The 21,293-nt window shown below is 42.8% G+C and overlaps 1 protein-coding gene across 3 annotated transcripts; it reads left to right on the top strand.

Moving 5' to 3' along the window:
- Positions 1-9,273: 9,273 nt before the first annotated feature.
- On the top strand, positions 9,274-20,375 carry LOC116219470 (NACHT, LRR and PYD domains-containing protein 1 homolog). 3 transcript variants are annotated; one of them, XM_042703733.1, is made up of 14 exons: positions 9,274-9,351; positions 10,082-11,816; positions 12,145-12,222; positions 12,422-12,574; positions 12,909-13,019; positions 14,271-14,402; positions 14,904-15,050; positions 15,908-16,018; positions 17,511-17,639; positions 17,984-18,118; positions 19,053-19,142; positions 19,306-19,449; positions 19,670-19,807; positions 20,170-20,375. In XM_042703733.1, exons 1-14 carry the CDS (start codon positions 9,324-9,326, stop codon positions 20,246-20,248), a joined length of 3,210 nt encoding a protein of 1,069 aa, XP_042559667.1. In that variant the 5' UTR covers positions 9,274-9,323; the 3' UTR covers positions 20,249-20,375. The 3 variants fall into 3 exon arrangements, 2 of the variants coding, with proteins under 2 accessions (XP_042559667.1, XP_042559668.1); XR_006151655.1 differs by lacking the exons at positions 19,306-19,449; positions 19,670-19,807; positions 20,170-20,375 and adding an exon at positions 18,609-18,797 and having other exon boundaries at positions 17,984-18,155; positions 19,053-19,137; XM_042703734.1 differs by lacking the exons at positions 19,306-19,449; positions 19,670-19,807; positions 20,170-20,375 and having other exon boundaries at positions 17,984-18,155; positions 18,609-19,142.
- The last annotated feature ends 918 nt before the right edge of the window (positions 20,376-21,293 follow it).

Here is a 21,293-nt window from a genome sequence, read left to right as displayed (position 1 = left end):
TGCAAATGTTAAGATTTTCCCCTAAATGGAAGCAATTTAAAGTAGTTTACATGGTTTTCAAACGCCAATCCAGCACATTCATGGTGTCCGTTAAATTGTGCTCCGTGAAATCTTCCTGCCACTCCTTTTTCAAGATGGCATCCTTTGCATACCATTTGAGTAGCATAATCCGGGAGATTTCGGCGGCGGCGGTGGGTGGGGAGTTTTGACGGGGCATGGATGGCAGAGGTGGGCAAATGTTGGTTTTCAGGGATGTTGTTCATATAACTTTTTATAGACAACGTATTTATTATGTATAATGTAGTCTTCAGTATCTAAATAAATACAAATAAATACAAAATAACTGTATTTGTTAACAAAAATAATGTAAGCCTTGCACAGGTCTCTACTGTTTTGTAGTATTGTATATGTAGGTGGCTGACTTGGCTGCCCTAAGTGTTTTCTTAGATGGGGTGTACTTTGAAGCAGGCTTAGTATAGTTTATTTTGCAAGACAAGAGAGAGCACAAAGTGCTGATGTTCAAACTTGTTCCATTCTCGGGAGAAACCCGGAAAAAACGGGAGAGTTGGCAGGTATGATCATTTGGCCCAAGGCCATCGGCCTTAGGCAAACTTATGGAATATCCTTCCTGGAATATTTCCGTTGTTTTCCTCTGATTAATTTTTTGCAACAAACGTATGACCATATCAGGGCCAGGAAGTATAGCCTAGAATAGATCACCTCTAAATTATACTTCAGCAACAGTGTGCAGGATTTTCGAGGTATGGTTTTTATAGGTTTTATAGGTGACTATTTTTGGCATGTTAGGGACAGATTAACTTAACTGTCATTGCCAGTAGCCACGCAGGTTATTCACAAATAGGCCAACTCTGAGGTCTGGGTTGGAAACCCTGTGAAGATGTAAGAACACCTTTTACCGCATGACATACAGCAACTATCACCAAACAATTATATATATTTGTATAATATCTAAAAATTGTGATTCCTCTTAAGCAAACCACAAATGACAATACATACATTATGTAATTAAACATGCTTTTAAAATAAATATGATTGGAATGCTGTACCCTCTCACAATGTACTTGAGGATTCTGGGGTGGACAGTTGAAGGTGTCCAGATCGGAGCCAGCCTGGTTTTAAGTGCTGTCACTACTGAGTGGAATAGAAAACGCAGCAAAATGGATGTCACTTTTAATGTCGATAAAACAATCTTTTTTTCTCTGCTTCCCCTCCCAGTCACTGACGTAATTTTAAAAGTCCTGAGTTTGGCCTCAGCTTTGTATGAGCGCTGCAAGGAGGTGAAGGCCAACAAGAAGCGCTGTGGTCGGCTGGTAGAGAGAGTCAAGCGCATAGAGACTGTTGTGAAGGCCGTGACAGCTGAGGATCTGGACAACCCCCTTGTACAAGATGCCCTGAAGGATCTCGAGAAGACCCTGACTTCTGCAGAGGAGCTGGTGCGAAAACATGCCGACACACACTGGTTGTTTCAGGCGATGAAGGCCAACAACCTGAAAGATAAGTTTGTTGACCTGAACAACCAGCTGAGTGAAGTGTCGGGTCAGCTGTCTCTCTGCCTGCAGCTGGAGCAGCTGAAGAAGCTCCGTGAAGCGTTTGAAGCCCAGCGGAGGAAGGAAGAGGACCAACGTGACGCAGAAGACGATCAACTGGGGTGGCAAAAAGGTGAGATGAGTCCTCCCAACCCAACCCCCAAAACCCACTCAAGACACGCCCCATAATGCAGTCTGTCTGTGGAGACATGCCCCATAATGCAGTCTGTCTGTGGAGACATGCCCCATGATGCAGTCTGTCTTTGGAGACATGCCCCATAATGCAGTCTGTCTGTGGAGACAAGCAAGTAATTGTGGACTTTAAGAGAATGCTGTGGACTGTAGTAGTCTGTAGTGGACATGTAGTGGACTGTAGTTTACTGTAGTGGACTGTAGGGTACACTGTAAAAAATGTGCATAAAATTAACACTGAAATGCCGTAAAATCATGACATAAAAAAACTGTAAATAGAAATACAATAGAGTATTGCTTATTTCACAACATTTTTGGGTGAAATACTAAACGAAATATAACTGTTAATTTTAAAGTAAGATTATGCATATTTCTTTGTAGAAATGACATATGGCTGTAATTTACACAAAGCAAAACTGTAATACAAGAAGCAATGCAATGCAGTTTAAATTACAACATGGTGGTGTTAAAATACTAAACGAAATACAACTGTTAATTTTAAAGTAAGATTATGCATATTTCTTTGTAGAAATGACATACACTGTAAAAAAAATGCTGTTGTTTTTACGGGAAAAAACTGGCAGCTGAGTTGCCAGAATAATCCTGTAAAAAATACATCCACCTGTAAACCTCTTTACAGAGCAGCATGTACATTTTACATTTTAAACATGTATATTCAACATTGAACTTTAGCTATATTTACATCACTGCTATGCTACATTGTAAAAAAAATCCTGTTGTTTTTACTGGAAAAAACTGGCAGCTGTGGTTGCCAGAATAATTCTGTAAAAAATACGGCCAAACCGTAATCATCTTCACATAACAATATGTATCTTTTACACTTTATAATGTATAATATTACATTGTAAACCAGTACATTTAACATTGGATTTATGCTGATTTTGCATGACCATTATGCTATAAAACCAATTATTTCAGTAAAATGTACATCCAGTTGTTGTCTATTGTACATCAAATTCCATTCAATTTCACTGAGAAATACCAAGCAAACAACATTATTTAACTGGATAAGTCTCATTATAACACTGTTATTCAACTGATTTTTCATGTAGATTCCCCTTAAAAGTTCTTTATAATATAATGTATTTATAACAGTTTGGGCCAGGGCCTCAACTATAGAGGGTGCAGCAGGCGCGGTCGCACCTGGGCCCGTGGTTCTTGGGGGCCCGTAGCCGGTGCCAATAGATATATTTATGTCTAAATTGATGCCATCCCCTTAACCTGCATCTGACTGAAGTCTATGACTCCAATTTCTACAGCTCAACTACAGATGTGTTCAGAGAAGAACTGGTAATACATATTGGAGAGTGTGTAATGCTATTTAGCCACTTGAAAAGGTTGTCTCTATCATGGTAGGTATTATTTGTGGGAAAAATAGTAACAATCTATAACAAAATGATATGCTTATCTTACATACACTATAGAAACTATTAAAGAACGATTCAATGAAATTAATAAGTTCATATTTTCTTTGGTATTTTTGTCATATTCAGATTTGCAATGATTGCTGGGTAATAAGTATGCTGTTGTCCAATGAAAAAGTCTCTATTTAATCATGTGACGATACGATATAGCTAGTTTAGGCGCAAAATCTGAACGCCAAGACCGACAAGTTGACTGTGCACAGCCAGAGGCACAGCACACCTGCAAGCCAAAACGATGCCTTTCAAACAGAAAAGTTTGGCTGTTGCCACTCTCAGAAACAATAGCAGGGCAGTGCACACAGAGTGATAATCCATAATCAGCAACTTGGCAAATTGAGAGACTGCGGACTGATGAGCAATCTCTGCTCTAAGGCAGGCCCTGAATGATAGGAGTTATAGTGCACCAAACGTTATTGCTATGTCCCTGTTGTAGTGGTCATTAGCTCGCAGGCAATGATGAGCTAAATGACCAGGCAAAATGTCTGTCTGACCACTGCAACAGGGACATAGGAATAACGTTTGGTGCACAACTACTATCCTACCTACCATGATGGAGATAAGTTTGCCGTTTCAAGTGTATATATAGCATATAGCAAATACACTCTTGACGTTGGACAACAACATACATATTACCCAGCAGTCATTGCAAATCTGAATATGACAGAAATACCAAAGAAAAAGAGAACTTATTCATTTCATTGAATCTTTTTTTAATAGTTTCTATAGTGTATGTAAGATAAGCATATCATTTTGTTATAGATTGCTACTATTTTTCCCACAAATAATACCTACCATGATGGAGATAAGTTTACCTTTTCAAGGGATTCGATAGCATTAGACCCACTCCAAGATGAAATACCAGTTCTTCACTGAACACAACCGTGTTTGAGTGGTGGAAATTGGAGTCGGAGACTTCGGTCAGACGAAGTTTAAGGGGAGACATAAATATGTCTATTGGCCCCAGCTACGGGCCCCCAAGAACCACAGGCACAAGTGCGACCGCAACTGGTGCGACCCTGGTCTAAACTGTTATTAATACGTTCAAATACATTATATTATAAAGAATTTTTAAGGGGAATCTACATAAAAAATCAGTTGAATAACAGTGTTATAATGAGACTTAAGCAGTTCAATAATGTTGTTTGCTTGGTATTTCTCAGTGAAATTGAATGGAATTTTATGTACAATAGACAACAACTAGATGTATATTTTACTGCAATAATAGTTTTTATAGCATAATGGTCACGCAAAATCAGCATAAATGTTAAATTTACTGGTTCTGGATGTATTTTTTACAGGTTTGTTCTGGCAACCACAGCTGCCAGTGTTTTCCAGTAAAAACAACAGGATTTTTTTTACAGTGTAGCATAGCAGTGATGTAAATATAGCTAAAGGTCAATGTTGAATATACAGGTTTAAAATGTTACATTTACTGAAAAAAACTTGTCCAATACAACATAACAGTGATGTAAATATTGCTCAAATACAATGTTGAATATACAGGTTTAAAATGTTAAATTTACATGCTACTCTGTAAAGAGGTTTACAGGTGGATGTATTTTTTGATTGTTCTGGCAACTCAGCTGCCAGTTTTTTCCCGTAAAAACGATGGCAGTTTTTTTACAGTGTACTGTAGTGGACTGTAGTGTATATGTAGTGGACTGTAGTGTACATGTAGTGTTCTGTAGGGTAATGTAGTGACTGTTGGGTGCTGTAGTGCAGTGGTTATCAAACCTTTTGTCCGGTGACCCCATAAAATCCCTTTGCCAAGTCTCCCGACCCCCACACATTTTGACAGGATATTATAGGTCTAAATTCAGTTTCATCTTGAATGATGAGACTGCTTGCTGAGACAACATTAGTTTTCATTATCCACCCTGATGTACAAAACACCATTTCTGATAGCCTATACAGCATGTCAAAGTCTAATATGTTGATGCACAGGGCAGCAAGATCATTTCGCGACCCCCAAAAAACGTTTGGCGACCCCACTTGGGGTCCCGACCCCTAGTTTGAGAACCACTGCTGTAGTGGACTGTAGTGGACTAGTGTTGTCACGATACCAAAATTATGACTTTGATACAATACCTGCCATAAATATCATGATACCCGATACTTACCATACAATACCACAAATACGATACAATACCACAAATACGATACGATACTGGCATATTTATCTATAATAGTAATAAATAAAACATCTGTATGGTTCCCTTTTTTACCAGCTCAAGATCCACCCTCAGGCTCCACCAGCATGTAGCCTATTGCATTAATTGTGTTTCATTTGGTGCACTTTTTTGTGCATTCTGACCACATAAGTGAAATTGTAAATTATTTTGAATGCATAGCGTTTTCTCTCTGCAGTTTAATTTTGACAATTAATTGGGCTACGTTCTTGCAGCCAAATTGAAAGCTAGATCAACATCTTAAACGAGGCTACATGCAATAGGGCCATGCGATATGCCTTCGGCTAACCTATCCTTAAAAAGGGTCTTCTGCAACGATAAACACGACCCGTACTGATGGAAGTTTAAATGCATAATTTTCAGATTATGGCAGTTAACATTACTAGTGTGAAAAATTTGGTTTTATTACGTTAACCACACTGCATTATGATCATTGTCCTACGCATCGTCAAAATTCTGTGATGGGGAAAATTGCTTGTCGCTAAACTAGGCTACGGCTACTCATGTTAGGCAGTATATGGGTGAGCTTGGGGGTGTTCATGTTTGCAATCACATTTGCTAACCTGTCGTTATTTGAACTCTTTGGAAAGTTTGGGGTGTCTGTCTGAGAGGTGCTTTACCATATTAGACGTGTTGCCTCCCTTTGTCTGAGTCGCTTTAAAAACAAATTTGCAGACGGGTCTCTGTGTGCCGGTAGGCTTTCCTTCACTATCTGCGATGTATCTGAAATAATTCCAGATTTCACTTCTGGCATCTTTTTATCAACAAGCCGAGGATGGTCGGCAAGAACTCCTGAACTTGAGGCCATGTCTCCCCTGCTGTCTGTTAGTGAGGGCTGCCTGCTGCGTGTGTGAGAGCTAGCAGCCCCGTCCATGCAGTCAATGCGTGCAGGCAGCCTGACAGGGAGCGGAACAGTGAGTGCACTCTAATTGCGCACTATTGTAATGAAGTATCGATACTAAAAATATGCAAAATCATATGTTTTTTACCGTGAGGGTACCGTGGTACCTTTCTAGAATCGATAAATAGGGATGCACGATATTGAATTTTAGCCGATATCCGATATGCCGATATTTACAAGCTCATTTTGGCCGATTGCCGATGCCGATACCGATATATACACCTCTGCTTTTTAATTATTGAAGTCTCTCCTGTACTAGAATTAATCTGTTATTATGATAGGGTATTGCTGTAGATACGGGACATTAATAACTTGATTTGTATCATTTTAGAAATAGACATTCACTCATGAAAACTATTGAAATGATTTCAAATATGGCAGATTTATTTATATTTTCACGTCACAATTTTCATACTTGAACAGTACCTCCTTGAACTTGAACAACTACACTCTGGAAATGCAACTTGGCAAGCTAACGTTGGTTAACTGACTTACAGTTTAATAACATCCCTTCTAGGATTTCTAGACTAATCTATGTAACCTTATTGCCAAGTTAGCTATATAAATTCCATATATGCAAAAGTAAGCCATGTACAGATAGCGTGGGCTCGTGACATAACGTTTCACATCCCGTCAAATGAGATCATCAACTTCGCTGGTGTCACGTAGCATGCAAGCTAACTAGCTAGTGTTGTCTAGCTAACTAGCAACTTATTAACTTCTATTAGCGTGCAACAGGTAATGTTGCAAAGCATTGCACGCGGGTGGTCTGCATCTATGCATGCAACCTACGTTACGGCCAAGCTGTCGTCTCCTCTTCCATCTCCTGAAAAGTTACCTGACAAATAGCATGTCAACATCCTCTGATACTGTGAAGTACTGCCACACAGCCGACGTGTTGAATTACGTTGTTGGCGCTCATAGTAACCAAAACATTTGCTTCGCGTGCGCATAATTTGAATGTCACCTTATCGGCCAGGTACATCGGCAGAATTTTTCATATCTGCAGATGCCGATAATTACGTTTTTAAGCTTTTATCTGCAGATACCGATGTCGTGCCGATATTATCGTGCATCCCTATCGATAAACCGTGCAACATTATAGTGGACTGTAGTGGATTGTAGGGTACTGTAGTGTCCTGTAGTGGACTGTAGTGGACTGTAATGGACTGTAGTGAATTGTAGTCTACTGTAGTTTACTGTAGTGTACTGTAGTATACTGTTTGTATGCAGCATGCTTGTGGTCACATTTGTAGAGCTGTGTCACACAAAGCTAGTTCTCCTCGAGAATGCAGACGAACTGGAACAAGTTGTGAGACATAATCTGTGTACATATAGGCTGTGTGCTCTGAAACACAGAGACATAAACTGTGTACATATAGGCTGTGTGTGTTCTGAAACACAGATATATAAACTGTGTACATATAGGCTGTGTGCTCTGAAACACAGAGACATACACTGTGTACATATAGGCTGTGTGCTCTGAAACACAGATACATAAACTGTGTACATATAGGCTGTGTGTTCTGAAACACAGAGACATAATCTGTGTACATATAGGCTGTGTGCTCTGAAACACAGAGACATGAACTGTGTACATATAGGCTGTGTGTGCTCTGAAACACAGAGACATAAACTGTGTACATATAGGCTATGTGCTCTGAAACACAGAGACATGAACTGTGTACATATAGGCTGTGTGTGCTCTGAAACACAGAGACATAAACTGTGTACATATAGGCTATGTGCTCTGAAACACAGAGACATAAATTGTGTACATATAGGCTATGTGTGCTCTGAGACACAGAGACATAAACTGATAGGTGAAAATTCACCCTAGTTACCTCAGGACTCCGGAGCTGCATAAAAGTATATTTATTAGACAAACAACAATTGCAATCGGGCTCACTCCCAGCACAAGGCTGAAAGTGAAGCAATCATAAACATATCGCACAAGGTTTATATAGACAGAAGTTTAGCGTTCAGCAGGGATAACCACATTTCTGATGTCCGAGGCAAGGATGGAAGTTTTGCACAAGGTCGGAAGAAGCACAGTTCGAACCTTCTTATCACCTCTGGTCTAAACATGCTCTTGTACTTATGCAGACTGTAGTGGCACCTAATATTCTAAGTTACACACTCGCAGAAAAGCCATTTCATAAGCACATGGTTCATACAAGGAATATATTAATACAAGGCACTCACAAGTCACAAGTCATTAACAGTGCTTGGAAATTATCTCCATCCTAAACTGTGTACATATAGGCTGTGTGTGCTCTGAAACACAGAGACATAAACTGTGTACATATAGGCTGTGTGTGCTCTGAAACACAGAGACATAAACTGTGTACATATAGGCTGTGTGTGCTCTGAAACACAGAGCTGAACTGTGTACATATAGGCTGTGTGCTCTGAAACACAGAGCTGAAGTGTAAGGTGTCTAATCCAGTTAAATGTGTTCATTGCTCATCTAACCTACAGTACTAGAGGAGATGAATATCATCCAAAGAGGCGTGAACGACCTACAAAGTGGCCAGAACAACCTACAAAGTGGCCAGATCGACCTACAATGTGGCCAGATCGACCTAAAAAGTGGCCAGATCGAACTACAAAATAGCGTGGACTACCTTACAAACATCATTCAGGGTAAGTGTCTAATCCAGTGAAATGTGTTCATTGTTGGTCTAACCTACAGTGTTGCCTGCACTAGAGATGTTAAATGAAACCGTGCACAATATCCAGAGAGACGTGAACGACCTACAAAGTGGCGTTTCTGACATTAAGAACTTAATATAATCAAAACAGGGTTAGTGTATTATCGGAGAACTAGGCCTAACCATGCTTCAGTGTTAACTGCATATTTTATATCCATGATAAAAAGTTGTTAAAAGTTGATAAAATGTTGCAGGATTGTAATTAATGTGTCTAGTATGCCAATATTACACTTCTTGTTTATGTTTTGATTGATGTAATGACACTTGTATTTCATACAGGAAACAGTGACAGAGTGGATAGAAGTTCATCTGAACCAAATTGTCAACTAAGAGACATGGATGTCCTTCGAAGTGAGAAATCATGTAAGTTTGCAAATGTTATATGCTTGACATGTTCAGTGTGAACAGAGTTCAAGGCCCGATGACTTGTAGTTGGCATGACACACACACACACACACACACACCATATAGACACACAGATGCAGTGCAACCCATGTGCATATTGCAGACTTAGTTAAGTGTGCAATATGTCCTAAATACTGTGTAGACCAACCAACCAACCATAATTGTGTCACACTGAAGGAACAATGACAAGATCTTTCACTAGTTTACCTGCGTACTCTTTCACTAGTATACCTGTGTACTCTTTACATCTTTCACTAGTATACCTGCGTACTCTTTCACTAGTATACCTGTGTACTCTTTACATCTTTCACTAGTATACCCGCGTACTCTTTACATCTTTCACTAGTATACCTGTGTACTCTTTACATCTTTCACTAGTATACCTGCGTACTCTTTCAGTAGTATACCTGCGTACTCTTTACATCTTTCACAAGTATACCTGCATACTCTTTCACTAGTATACCTGCATACTTTTTACATCCTGATACTTTGCTTCTTGCTATCTGTACATGGTTCAGGGCCAGAACACTACAAACTATAAACAAGAAATGGACAAGAGTTCAGTCTGTAGCGTCCCAAAAGCAACGAGCTATGGCAGATCGTAGACAACTGATGAGCTGGCGTCTTTGAATATGTCTCTATGTTGTCCTTATAACATTTAACAGCAAGAAACCATTTTTGTGTGCAGATGAAACTTCAATCTCCAAGTACAAGACTTACATCCAGACTGAATTTGAGGAAATTCCGGACTACAACTCGCTCCCTGGGGCAGATTATGTCGCCATGTCTAAGCGCTACATTGACCTTGTGATAGTTCAGAAGCACCGCGAGCTGAGAGACAGGGAGCACGAGCTCCGTAAAAAAGGGAAAGAACTCTACCAGGTCTTCACTAGGGCCAGCAAGGACTACCTTTGCACCAGCTTGGAACAGCTCTTCAGTCCACACAGTGAGGGGAAGGTGCCAAAAGCTGTCATCCTTCAGGGCCACTCTGGATACGGCAAGTCTTTCACTGCAAAGAAGATCATGTACGACTGGGCATCTGACAAAATGTACACGGACAGCTTTGATTTTGTTTTTCACCTGAAGGTGAAGGAGCTCAACGGTGTAAAAGATGAACTTTGCCTGGTAGATCTCCTGCTGTGTGATGGAATTGATGAACCCACAGTCTTAAAGGTATTGGAGGAAATACCAGAGAGGGTGCTCTTCCTAGTGGATGGTTTTGATGAGCTCAGATTGTCACATGTGGACTCGCTCCAATTCAGCCATCGAGACCAAGGGAACGTTAACAAGGTTCTGGCAGCACTCTTGAGCGGTAGGATGCTTTGCAAGTCCTCCTTGCTGGTCACCACCAGGTCCACTGCTTTAAAGGCTCTCAGCCATATGCTGAAAGGCCCCCAACGCTTCACAGAGATCTTAGGGTTCTCTGACAGAGGGGTGGAGAACTACTTCCAGGCCTTCTTCGAGCAAGACAAAAATGTTGGGATTGAAGTGCTGAAACATGTGAAGGACAATGAAACTCTCCTCACAGCCTGTTTCATTCCCGTTACCTGTTGGATTGTCTGCAACATCTTCAAAGACGTGTTCAAAGAAGACAGAGACATGATCACTGATTTGGACACCAGCACCTCCATATTTGCACACTTTGTGTTTATGCAGTTGAAGCATCATGGTTCGGATCTAGACAAGAGCGAATGGATCAACCTTTTGAAAAACTTGGGCGAGCTTGCAGTGGACGGAATCACAAAACAAAAAGTGCTGTTTGATGAAGATGATGTGTACCAGATCGTGTCGAAACCCAAAAGCGGCCCTTTCCTTTGCGAGTTCTTCCTGAGGAAGCTCAACGTCGAGACGAAGTACAGCTTCATGCATCTCAGCTTCCAGGAGTTCTTCGCTGCTCTCTTCTACCTCTTAAGTGATACGGACATTGCTCGGCAGAAAGTTGGGGAGATGCTACTCAAGGGAAAGCAGGGGCTTAATGTCACCGACCAGAAGCACCACATGAGCCACCTGCTGCCTGTCATCCAGTTCCTCTTTGGCCTTTCAAACAAGGAAGTCACGTCATCCCACCAGCTGTCTGCCTTTCCAGAAATCTCTCCCAAAATGTGCTCCCTGCTGGAAAAGTGGATCTGTGACTTGATCAAGGCAGAGGAGGGACTTCCAAGGACTCACAACATTCAGCTGTTCCTTCTCCAGTGCCTGTATGAGGTCCATGAGGAGGGCTTTGTCAAGCGGGTCATGAAAAAGTGGAACAGAATCAACCTGGACGGCATCCCCTTGAAGAAGACGGACTGCAGTGTGCTAGCCTACTGCGTACAGCACTGCCAGGCCATGGAGCGCCTGACGCTCACACACTGCAACCTCAGCGGCGAGAAGCTGAAGGTGCTCACCAAGGCTCTGGACAAGTGCAAGTGTAAGGAACTAGGGTGAGTGTAACTATTGTCATGGATACTTTCATAAGAACGCTGATTTACAGCTGATTTACAACCTGCTCAACTACTCAACTTAGTGGAGACAGCCTTAAATGATACTTTCTGACCATTTTAAGCACCAGCTCTCAAACTGTATGCATGCTACTTGACAAATGGACTTCATACACACAGTTAACTTTGGTTTCATTCATATATTTTCTGCTGATATACTTTATTTTGATAGCTAGCCAAATGTAAATTGTTCTTGTAAATTAAACCTGAATGAACATGACTAGACCAACTGAACAGTCAGAAACAGTACAGTGTTGTTGATGTGTTGAAGGCTGGTGGTGGAAGACCTGAGAGATGTGAAGGATCTGATCACTGCTCTAGGAAAGGACACGATCGTGACAGACCTGCAGTAAGACCCTTTATACTCCCCTTATGATCCCTTAGTGACAACTCTATGATCACTGTGTGCTTTCAGATGATGGAGTCAGTCGTGTAATAGAGTATTGTACTGTGGTACATTGTCAGACATCAGGTTGTCCCTTTTCAAGAAGAATTTAAGACCACAGATTCAGAGGGGTTAGTCACGGCATTTAATTTCCTTTTCACAGCTTAAAGAACAGCAGCCTTTCTCTGGAGGATCTACGGCAGGTCCTTAATGCCCTTGCCAAACAGAGACGGGTGGATGCTGTTGATCTCACCTTGAGGATTCCCTATGAGAACTCCACTGTGACAGCCATCACCACGGAGAATGAGGATATGTGGTAGGAAACAACACACTCTAAACAACACACTCTGCACACACACTCACACATGCACACACATGCTGACGTACTGTGAGCAGTACACATGTATGTACACACGCACGCACTCACACTCACACTCACACTCACACATGACACACACTTACACATGACTGCAAATGCAAGAAGAATGCTGTACTGGTATTATTCCTTGTTTCAAAAGTGTACGACACCACAAGTAAAGTTAAAGAGTAGTTCACAAGTCAGGCAGACTGTTTGTTTTGCTCCTTGGTTTCTGAGTAAGTAAACAAATGTACTGTGTGTGTGTGTGTGTGTGTGTGTGTGTGTTTTGCAGTGACCGCCACACTGACACACCACAGGAGGGGGAAACTGATGGACTGGACTTCAACCTGGAGAGAAAGATTATCAGCACAGAGCCTCTCAGATGCAAACACACTCTTACACTGTAAGACATGGAGAATGGAGATCTGTGTGTGTGTGTGTGTGTGTGTGTGTGTGTCTAACACTGTAACACATGGAGATTTGTGTTTGTCTATTCATTTACATGTTGTTACAGACCAGTTAGCTACTCTCCCTGCTCCTTAAACATAAGGTCCAGAAGTGTGGCCTCCTCCAGCGCCCGTCAGCCTTGCCACGCACAGACAGCCCCTGTTGTTATTTATAAGGTTTTGTTCCTTTCAGTTTTGTTCCGTTTTGTTTGTTTATGTATATTTATATTTTCAACAATAACCGGTTGGTGCTTCCTAGTCCTGGTGTCTCTGTGTGGTGTGTGTAAGAGACCTTTCACACGTACGCGTTGGAATGCGTTGATCCGTCAGGGTTGACGGATCCCCATTCACTTTGAATGGGGTGACGTCATCCTTTGCCGAACTGAATTGTGGCTCCGTTGGGTTCCCGTGCGTTGCGTTTCATGCTTTGCTTGCGGCAAGAGTTGAAGAATGTTCAACTTTTCGTGAGGCAATGCATGCGTCAGCCAATCAAATTTCCTTTCATGCATAACTGACAGCACAGGCGCTAGCCAATCAGATCCCGTATATGCTCACGTCTAAAACGCCGCAAGCTCAAAAAAAAAAGATGGCGACCAAACTCCGTAGATGGTCGTATTTGTACCTAAAAGTTGTTTGTTTGACTTTTTTTTGCTTAGATTTTTTAAAAGTTACAGAGAAATAGACACTATACGTCTGATAGGATTTGTGAGGTGTGTGAGCACCCTACCTAATGTTAGCATGCTAGTGCGTGATTGTTTTGCAGCTTGCTAGTGGCGTGATTGTTTTGCTGACCTGTCAATCTCACTATAACGTCTCTGGTATCAACAGAACCCCACGCGCCAGACTCCCCCTCCGCCATCCGTTGGCGCAACGCGTACGTCTGAATGCTGCCTAAATGCAATGGCGTGTGTGAGTCACTTCACCAACAGGTGGTTAGCAGGTGGTTAGCAGGTGGTTAGCAGGTGATTAGCAGGTGATTAGCATGTGGTTAGCATGTGATTAGCATGCCTAAAACAAGAGAAAACGATCACAAACCCACTTGCCATGAAGCCAATCCAACACACCTTCCTCTAGGTTGATCATGCCTGAAGAAACCTGCCTGTGTGTATAAAAAGTTTGTACTTACCTCTCTCCGTCGTGTGTGTGTGTGTGTGTGTGTGTGTGTGTGTGTGTGTGTGTGTGTGTGTGTGTGTGTGTGTGTGTTTCAGAGGGCTCGGGGCACAGATTAGCCAACTGGAGCCATGCATGTTACAGATCTCCATCAGTCAGGCAGCTTCATCTGAGCGCTTCAGCAACACCTGGACTGACCTGCTAGAGACCGTACACACTCTGGGAGAGAGGTAGGTGCCTATTCTACACACCTGCTACAGACCATACACACTCTGGGAGAGAGGTAGGTGCCTATTCTACACACCTGCTACAGACCATACACACTCTGGGAGAGAGGTAGGTGCCTATTCTACACACCTGCTAGAGACCGTACACACTCTGGGAGAGAGGTAGGTGCCTATTCTACACACCTGCTACAGACCGTACACACTCTGGGAGAGAGGTAGGTGCCTATTCTACACACCTGCTACAGACCGTACACACTCTGGGAGAGAGGTAGGTGCCTATTCTACACACCTGCTACAGACCGTACACACTCTGGGAGAGAGGTAGGTGCCTATTCTACACACCTGCTACAGACCGTACACACTCTGGGAGAGAGGTAGGTGCCTAATATACATGATATGATATTATATGTGTGTGTGTGTGTTTGTGTGTGTGTGTGTGCACGCATGTGTGTGTGTGTGTGTGTGTGTGTGTGTGTGTGTGTGTGTGTGTGTGTGTTTTCATAGCCCTCTAAGCTGTGCTGCTCTGCAGTCCTCTCTCATCCATGTTCCTGACGTAAAGATGGTGGAGTTGGTCTTCAGCTCCCTGACTGTGGGCGTGGCCGCCGAGTTCCTCTCCCTCTTCCAGGCCTGCCCCACTCTACTGAGCGGAGGGTGAGTGTGTGTTTGTGTGTGTGTGTGTGTGTGTGTGTGTGTGTGTGTGTGTGCGTGTGTGTGAGAGAAGGTGAACATTTCCCTTCTCACTACAATAGACATTATGAACTGTTTGCCTGCTATACCTCGAGTGCAGGAGAACAAGAGACGACAGACGTCATTCATTCTCACACACGCACGCAGCCACACATACACAGCGTCTCCCTTCTGATCGTGATATGGACGTTGAACGTTGGTGAAAGTGTTGTTTGGTGTTTTGTGTTTTGTTTGCTACACGGTGTGAGGGTGTACTGGTGTCAGGTGTTACCGCGATATAAATTATTCATACAATGTATCATTTTTCTACACCTCTGCTGTTTCTAACTTATACTGAATTATACTGGGTACCCACTTTTTCATCATCCATTTTCCATTTTCATTTCTATAGCGTCCCCAAACCGGTTAAAGTGCTTCGCGCTGGGATTGTAATTTTACATCGTACCACTTGGGGAGGGTGTGGGGCATTTTATTACAGGGGTGTTTGTCCACATTTCACTTATGTAATTACTGCATTGTGGGGTAATTTGCTGTTGGGTTAAATGGGTGTTTGTGTGATGAAATTGACATGTTATTGAATATAAATGTTATGCATCATTTAAAATGGAAACCACTGCTCCGGCAAATTCTTTTTTTACCTCCATCACCAAGCCCACATCCCAACTCGTGGGTTGGCTGCGGCGGTCACTTACTGTGTGTGTGTGTGTGTGTGAGTGTGTGTGTGGGACATAGATAGTGTCAGTTTTGTCATCTTAAATAACCATTCCCGTCTTGGTTTGCCAGAGTTGTGAGTTGACTCTGAATGTGTTCCTTCCCTACAGGTGTAAGCAGTGGGAGGATGCTGGAGGACAGGGGGAGAGTCTGTGTTCAGATCTGGTCTGTCAGAGGATGACCAGCGACCTCAGCGAGCCCAGTGAGCTCAATCATTATCAGTGAGCTCCTCTTGTGTCTCCTTTCAATGTTACTACACACTTATGCACAGGCCTGTATTCACAGAAGCTATAAATATAATATAGTAATATACATACACACAGTTTATATGATATACATATATATATATAGTTATATGTATGGGTGTGTGTTCTTGCTTCAGTCATTGAACCCAACTGGCCTACACACACAAACATGTGTGTGTGTGTGTGTGTGTGTGTGTGTGTGTGTGTGTGTGTGTTTGTGTGTGTGTACCCGGTGTCTCATTGAGACTGGCATTTATTTGTTTAAAACATCGAAACTACTGCCGGCCAGTAAAAGAGACTCTTCTTTTTATTGGGACTCGGCTTTTAACTTACGTTTTACGGTCATATGCATACTGTTTTATTGTCGTATGCATACTGTTTTACGGTCATATGCATACTGTCACTGATGAAACATGGCAGAGTTTGGGGTAGGGTTGCAAAGGGGCAGAAACGTTCCATTAAATTTCCTCGAGAACTCAATTTAAGAATCAGTGCACAGCTAAGAACCCTTTCGCAGTTTAAGAACACATTTCCAGGTGTTCATGAATCTGGCGGAGATCTTATCTTAGGTTGGTCTTTCGAAGCTCATAAGAAGATATTTAAAAAGACACTTAAGAAAATGTTTGAGAATGAATGAATATCTGCCATGTACTGTATGACAAGGTAAATACAGTTAGTATAAATAACCGCAACATTTTCCTTTATTCCCGTTAATTCCCATATCTTCCCATGGAAAGTTTTCAACTTTGAATATTCCCGGAATTTTGCAACCCTAGTTGGGGGGTCTGTGGTCTTTCCGGTCAGTCTCTGGGTAACTTTGTTTATAAGCTAAATGAAAATCAAAAGGCAAAGTAAAACTAAGTGGACTCTGCTGCTACCTGTTACTCCAAGGCTGTGGAAGCTCCCCCTAGTGGCCTCTCTGTTACTCTCAGGCTGTGGAGGCTCCCCCTAGTGGCCTCTGCTACTCTAAGGCTGTGGAGGCTCCCCCTAGTGGCCTCTCTGCTACTCTCAGGCTGTAGAGGCTCCCCCTAGTGGCCTCTCTGTTACTCTCAGGCTGTGGAGGCTCCCCCTAGTGGCCTCTGCTACTCTAAGGCTGTGGAGGCTCCCCCTAGTGGCCTCTCTGCTACTCTAAGGCTGTGGAGGCTCCTCCTAGTGGCCTCTCTGTTACTCTAAGGCTGTGGAGGCTCCCCCTAGTGGCCTCTCTGCTACTCTCAGGCCGTGGAGGCTCCCCCTAGTGGCCTCTCTGCTGCTCTTAGACCGTGGCAGTTGAGTCGTCTGGAGTATTAATTGTTATGATGAACCTTATCTTATTTTTATCTATAATTTCTTATTTTATTGTTGTTTCATTTGCTCATTTGAAAAGCACTTTGAATTACCAATGTGTATGAATTGTGCTATATATATATATATATATAAACTTACCTTCTTTTGCGGCTCTATATTTCCACCCTGGTTTTCTCTGCCCTAGGTTAACTGTGAAACACCCTGCTGGAGAACTACTCTCAGAAATCACACTTGCCATGGCAACCCCCTTAGAGGAATCTGATTGGCCCTGTGTGTTCCAGAAGCTCAGCACACTCAGTGAAGTACCTGGAGGGTAGGTTTCTATTCTGCCAACACAGTTGCTCAATTCTGTCAAACACAGGTTTGGTGGTTGGTTTGTGTTGATACATTTGTTTAATATTAGGAAAAGCCTTCATGTTGCTTCTGCGTCATATACATGTGTGTGTGTGCATGTGTGTGTGTGTGCATGCATGCGTGTGTATGTGTTTGTTACTTTAAAAAGTCTGAATACATGGAACTTGGTAATTACAAATGCTTTCAATGTGTGTTTGTTTGGGGGTTTGTTGTTCATAGCTGAAGTCAATATTTGTCTTTTGTTTGTGTGTGTGTGTGTGTGTGTGTGTGTGTGTGTGTGTGTGTGTGTGTGTGTGTGTGTAGTGTGGATCTGACTTTCCTGCATGCTGTGAGGGGTCTTCAGAGGCTGATGCTGCAGGTGACCTGCCTGACTGAGCATTGGGCTTCTGACGTCCTTTCCCTCTTCCAGACCCCAGCCTGTTCTTTAAAGTACTGCAGGTGAGCTCATCACTCTCTCACCTCTAGAGTACTGCAGGTGAGATCTCTCAACCACCCTTGCTACCCTCTCAGATCTCTCAACCACCCTTGCTACCCTCTCAGATCTCTCAACCACCCTTGCTACCCTCTCAGATCTCTCAATCACCCTTGCTACCCTCTCAGATCACTCAACCACCCTTGCTACCCTCTCAGATCTCTCAACCACCCTTGCTACCCTCTCAGATCTCTCAACCACCCTTGCTACCCTCTCAGATCTCTCAACCACCCTCTCAGATCTCTCAACCACCCTTGCTCACTGTCTTATCTCAGGGAAGGCCCCTTCTATAGGCTTGGTACTGTTTCATGGAAGGCCCTACACATTTTACCAGAGTGTTTGTGCCTGTGTCTTCTGTACCTGTGTATCTGCTTCTGTACCTGTGTACTAACACCCTCTAATCCCTAACAAAATCTTCTAAATCAATCAGTCAAAATCAAATTCTTCTCCATCTAGCTCTGTCACTGCGCTGTCTGACTCTTCTGGCTGTTTCCACTGCACTTCCTGCCGTCTCCTCTCAGCTGCCCGGTGCTTCTTGCAGGTGAAACTGAAGCTGTTTACAGTATTCACTGCTTTCCCCTCCATCGGCTCCCTGCTCTGATTACGCCTCACCTGTAAGTCCCTTTGGATTGAGGTATTTGCCAGGTAAACAAATGTGAAAGAAGGCTGTTTCTTATTTTGTCATTGAATATGTGGATTTTCTGACACGGTAAAGATCGTCATGTTGGAAGGTGATAAATAAATGCTGCATCTCTGTAGTTTAATGCAGTAGAATTGTAAGACTAAATGTGAGATAAGTCATGACTGTATTCAGGTCAGTGTCATTATTAATCCTCAAACTGACTTATTTCAGTCAAACCTGATTACATTCCTGGATTCACTCTCTTCTGTACTCTGCAGTCTCAGAATAAATGAACCCCTTACTCACACCGACGGGGACAGCATCTACTCATTTCTCAGTGTGGAAAAGGAGGACAAGGATAACATCATGTGAGTGTCTTTGAGGGGGTGTTTCTTTCAGTTATTCTTCCTTGTAATCCTCTCTAGAGCTGACGTCCTTGATATGTTTTAGAATGTAGAGTGACAGCACCAAGACCAAGGAATGGCTCAGAGCACGTGTGTGGATATGATGTTGCATCTTTTGTTGTTTCAGGCTGGTGGTGGAATACAACAAGCATCTGACTCCACTTACCAAGGCCAGACATCAACTCACAAACATCTCACTCACTGTACCGCACTCTGAGATCGGCAGCATCGACTGTCACAAGATCCGTGAGCTGAGAGATTTAGACGAGTGGTACGTGCTCCTCAGAATTACACACACACAAATCTGACATCACACCATCCCACTTAAGCATTCCTGGTACCATGCGCCTTGAGGATACCATACATCGTACACATGTGTGTGTGTGCGTGTGTGTGTGTACACCTTAAAAAACACACCATTATGAAAATGCTTACATTCCGACGTGGACCTGTGGCTGATCAGATGGATGTGTGTTTTGCTTACTTTGCAGCACACCTGAGTTTGTGGATCATGTGTCATCTGTCCCTGGCCTCCAGAAGATCAAACTGGTCATCGGCTGCCTGACTGGGAGCTGGGCAGATACCCTCTGCTCTCTCATACATGACTGCCCCACACTAGTCATCATCACGTGAGCCAACACTTTTTTATTTTTAAGTTTTTATTTTTGGGGCTTTTGTCTTATGTAGATAGGGTAGTGAAGACTGTGAAATGAAGAGGGTGGGAGAGAGAGATTGGGACCAAGAAATGTCAAGGAAAGCTGTTTTTTATTTTGTCAATGAATCTGTGGGTTTTCTGACACGGTAAAGATCGTAATGTTGGAAGGTGATAAATACATGCTGCATCTCTGTAGTTTAATACAGTAGAATTGTAAGACTAAATGTGAGAGATGACTTGACTGTACTCAGGTCGATGCCGTTATTAATCCTCAAACAGACTTATTACAGTCAAACCTGATGTGGATAAACTCTCTTCTGTACTCTGCAATCTCAGAATAAATGAACCCCTTACTAACACCGGCGGGGACATCAGATACTCATTTCGCAGTGTGGGTAAAGACAACATCATGTGAGTGTCTTTGAGTTGGTGTTTCTTTCAGTTCATTTTCATTGTAATCCTCACCTTGATATGTTTTAGAATGTAGAGTGACAACACCAAGACCAAGGAATGGCTTATAGCACGTGTGTGGATATGATGTTGCTTCTTTGGTTGTTTCAGGCTGGTGGTGGAATACAACAAGCATCTGACTCCACTTACTGAGGCCCAGATCACAGACATCTCACTCACTGTACCGCGCTCCGAGATCGCCAGCATCGACTGTCACAAGATCCGTGAGCTGAGAGATTTAGACGAGCGGTACGTGCTCCTCAGAATTACACACACAAATCTGACATCAAACCATCCTACCTAAGCATTCCTGGTGCAACACACCTTGAGGACGAGCCCCATACCATACATCGTACATGTGCATGTGTGTGTGCGTGCGTGTGTAGACCTTATACAACACACAGTTATGAAAATACTTACATTCCGACGTTCACCTGTGGCTGATTAGATGGATGTGTGTTTTGCTCACTTTGCAGCACACCTGAGTTTGTGGATCATGTGTCATCTGTCCCTGGCCTCCAGAATATCAAACTGGTCATCCGCTGCCTGACTGGGAGCTGGGCAGATACCCTCTGCTCTCTAATACAAGCCTGCCCCACACTAGTCATCATCACGTGAGCCAACACTTTTGTATTTTTAAGTTTTTATTTTTGGGGCTTTTGTCTTATGTAGATAGGGTAGTGAAGACTGTGACAGGAAGAGGAGAATGGGATCAGGACATGACCACAGGCCAGATTTGTAAAGCACCTTGAGAGAGTGTTAATGATACTGCGAGTATATAGTGGAATAAATAGCTCTGTATTTTAGATCTCCAGATAGCAGTGGGTCCTCCCCAGCCTCTGGGTCCTAGTGCTACATCATAACCTTTTACAGTCATGTTGCTGAGTCTTACTGGGGATCAGTCATGTTGCTGAGTCTCACTGGGGATCAGTCATGTTGCTGAGTCTCACTGGGGATCAGTCATGTTGCTGAGTCTCACTGGGGATCTTTCAGTTATGTTGCTGAGTCTC

Source organism: Clupea harengus, chromosome 25 (assembly GCF_900700415.2).
Source record: "Clupea harengus chromosome 25, Ch_v2.0.2, whole genome shotgun sequence".
Taxonomy (NCBI): Eukaryota; Metazoa; Chordata; class Actinopteri; order Clupeiformes; family Clupeidae; genus Clupea; species Clupea harengus.
This window is presented reverse-complemented; position numbering and strand designations above follow the sequence as displayed.

Bases quoted from the DNA above. Each gene is read 5' to 3' on its own strand.
- LOC116219470 (XM_042703733.1), top strand. From the start codon at position 9,324: ATGGATGTCCTTCGAAGTGAGAAATCAT. The intron at 9,352-10,081 runs GTAAGTTTGCAA...TTTTGTGTGCAG, and splicing joins CCTTCGAAGTGAGAAATCAT to ATGAAACTTCAATCTCCAAG. The intron at 14,403-14,903 runs GTAGGTGCCTAT...GTGTTTTCATAG, and splicing joins GTACACACTCTGGGAGAGAG to CCCTCTAAGCTGTGCTGCTC.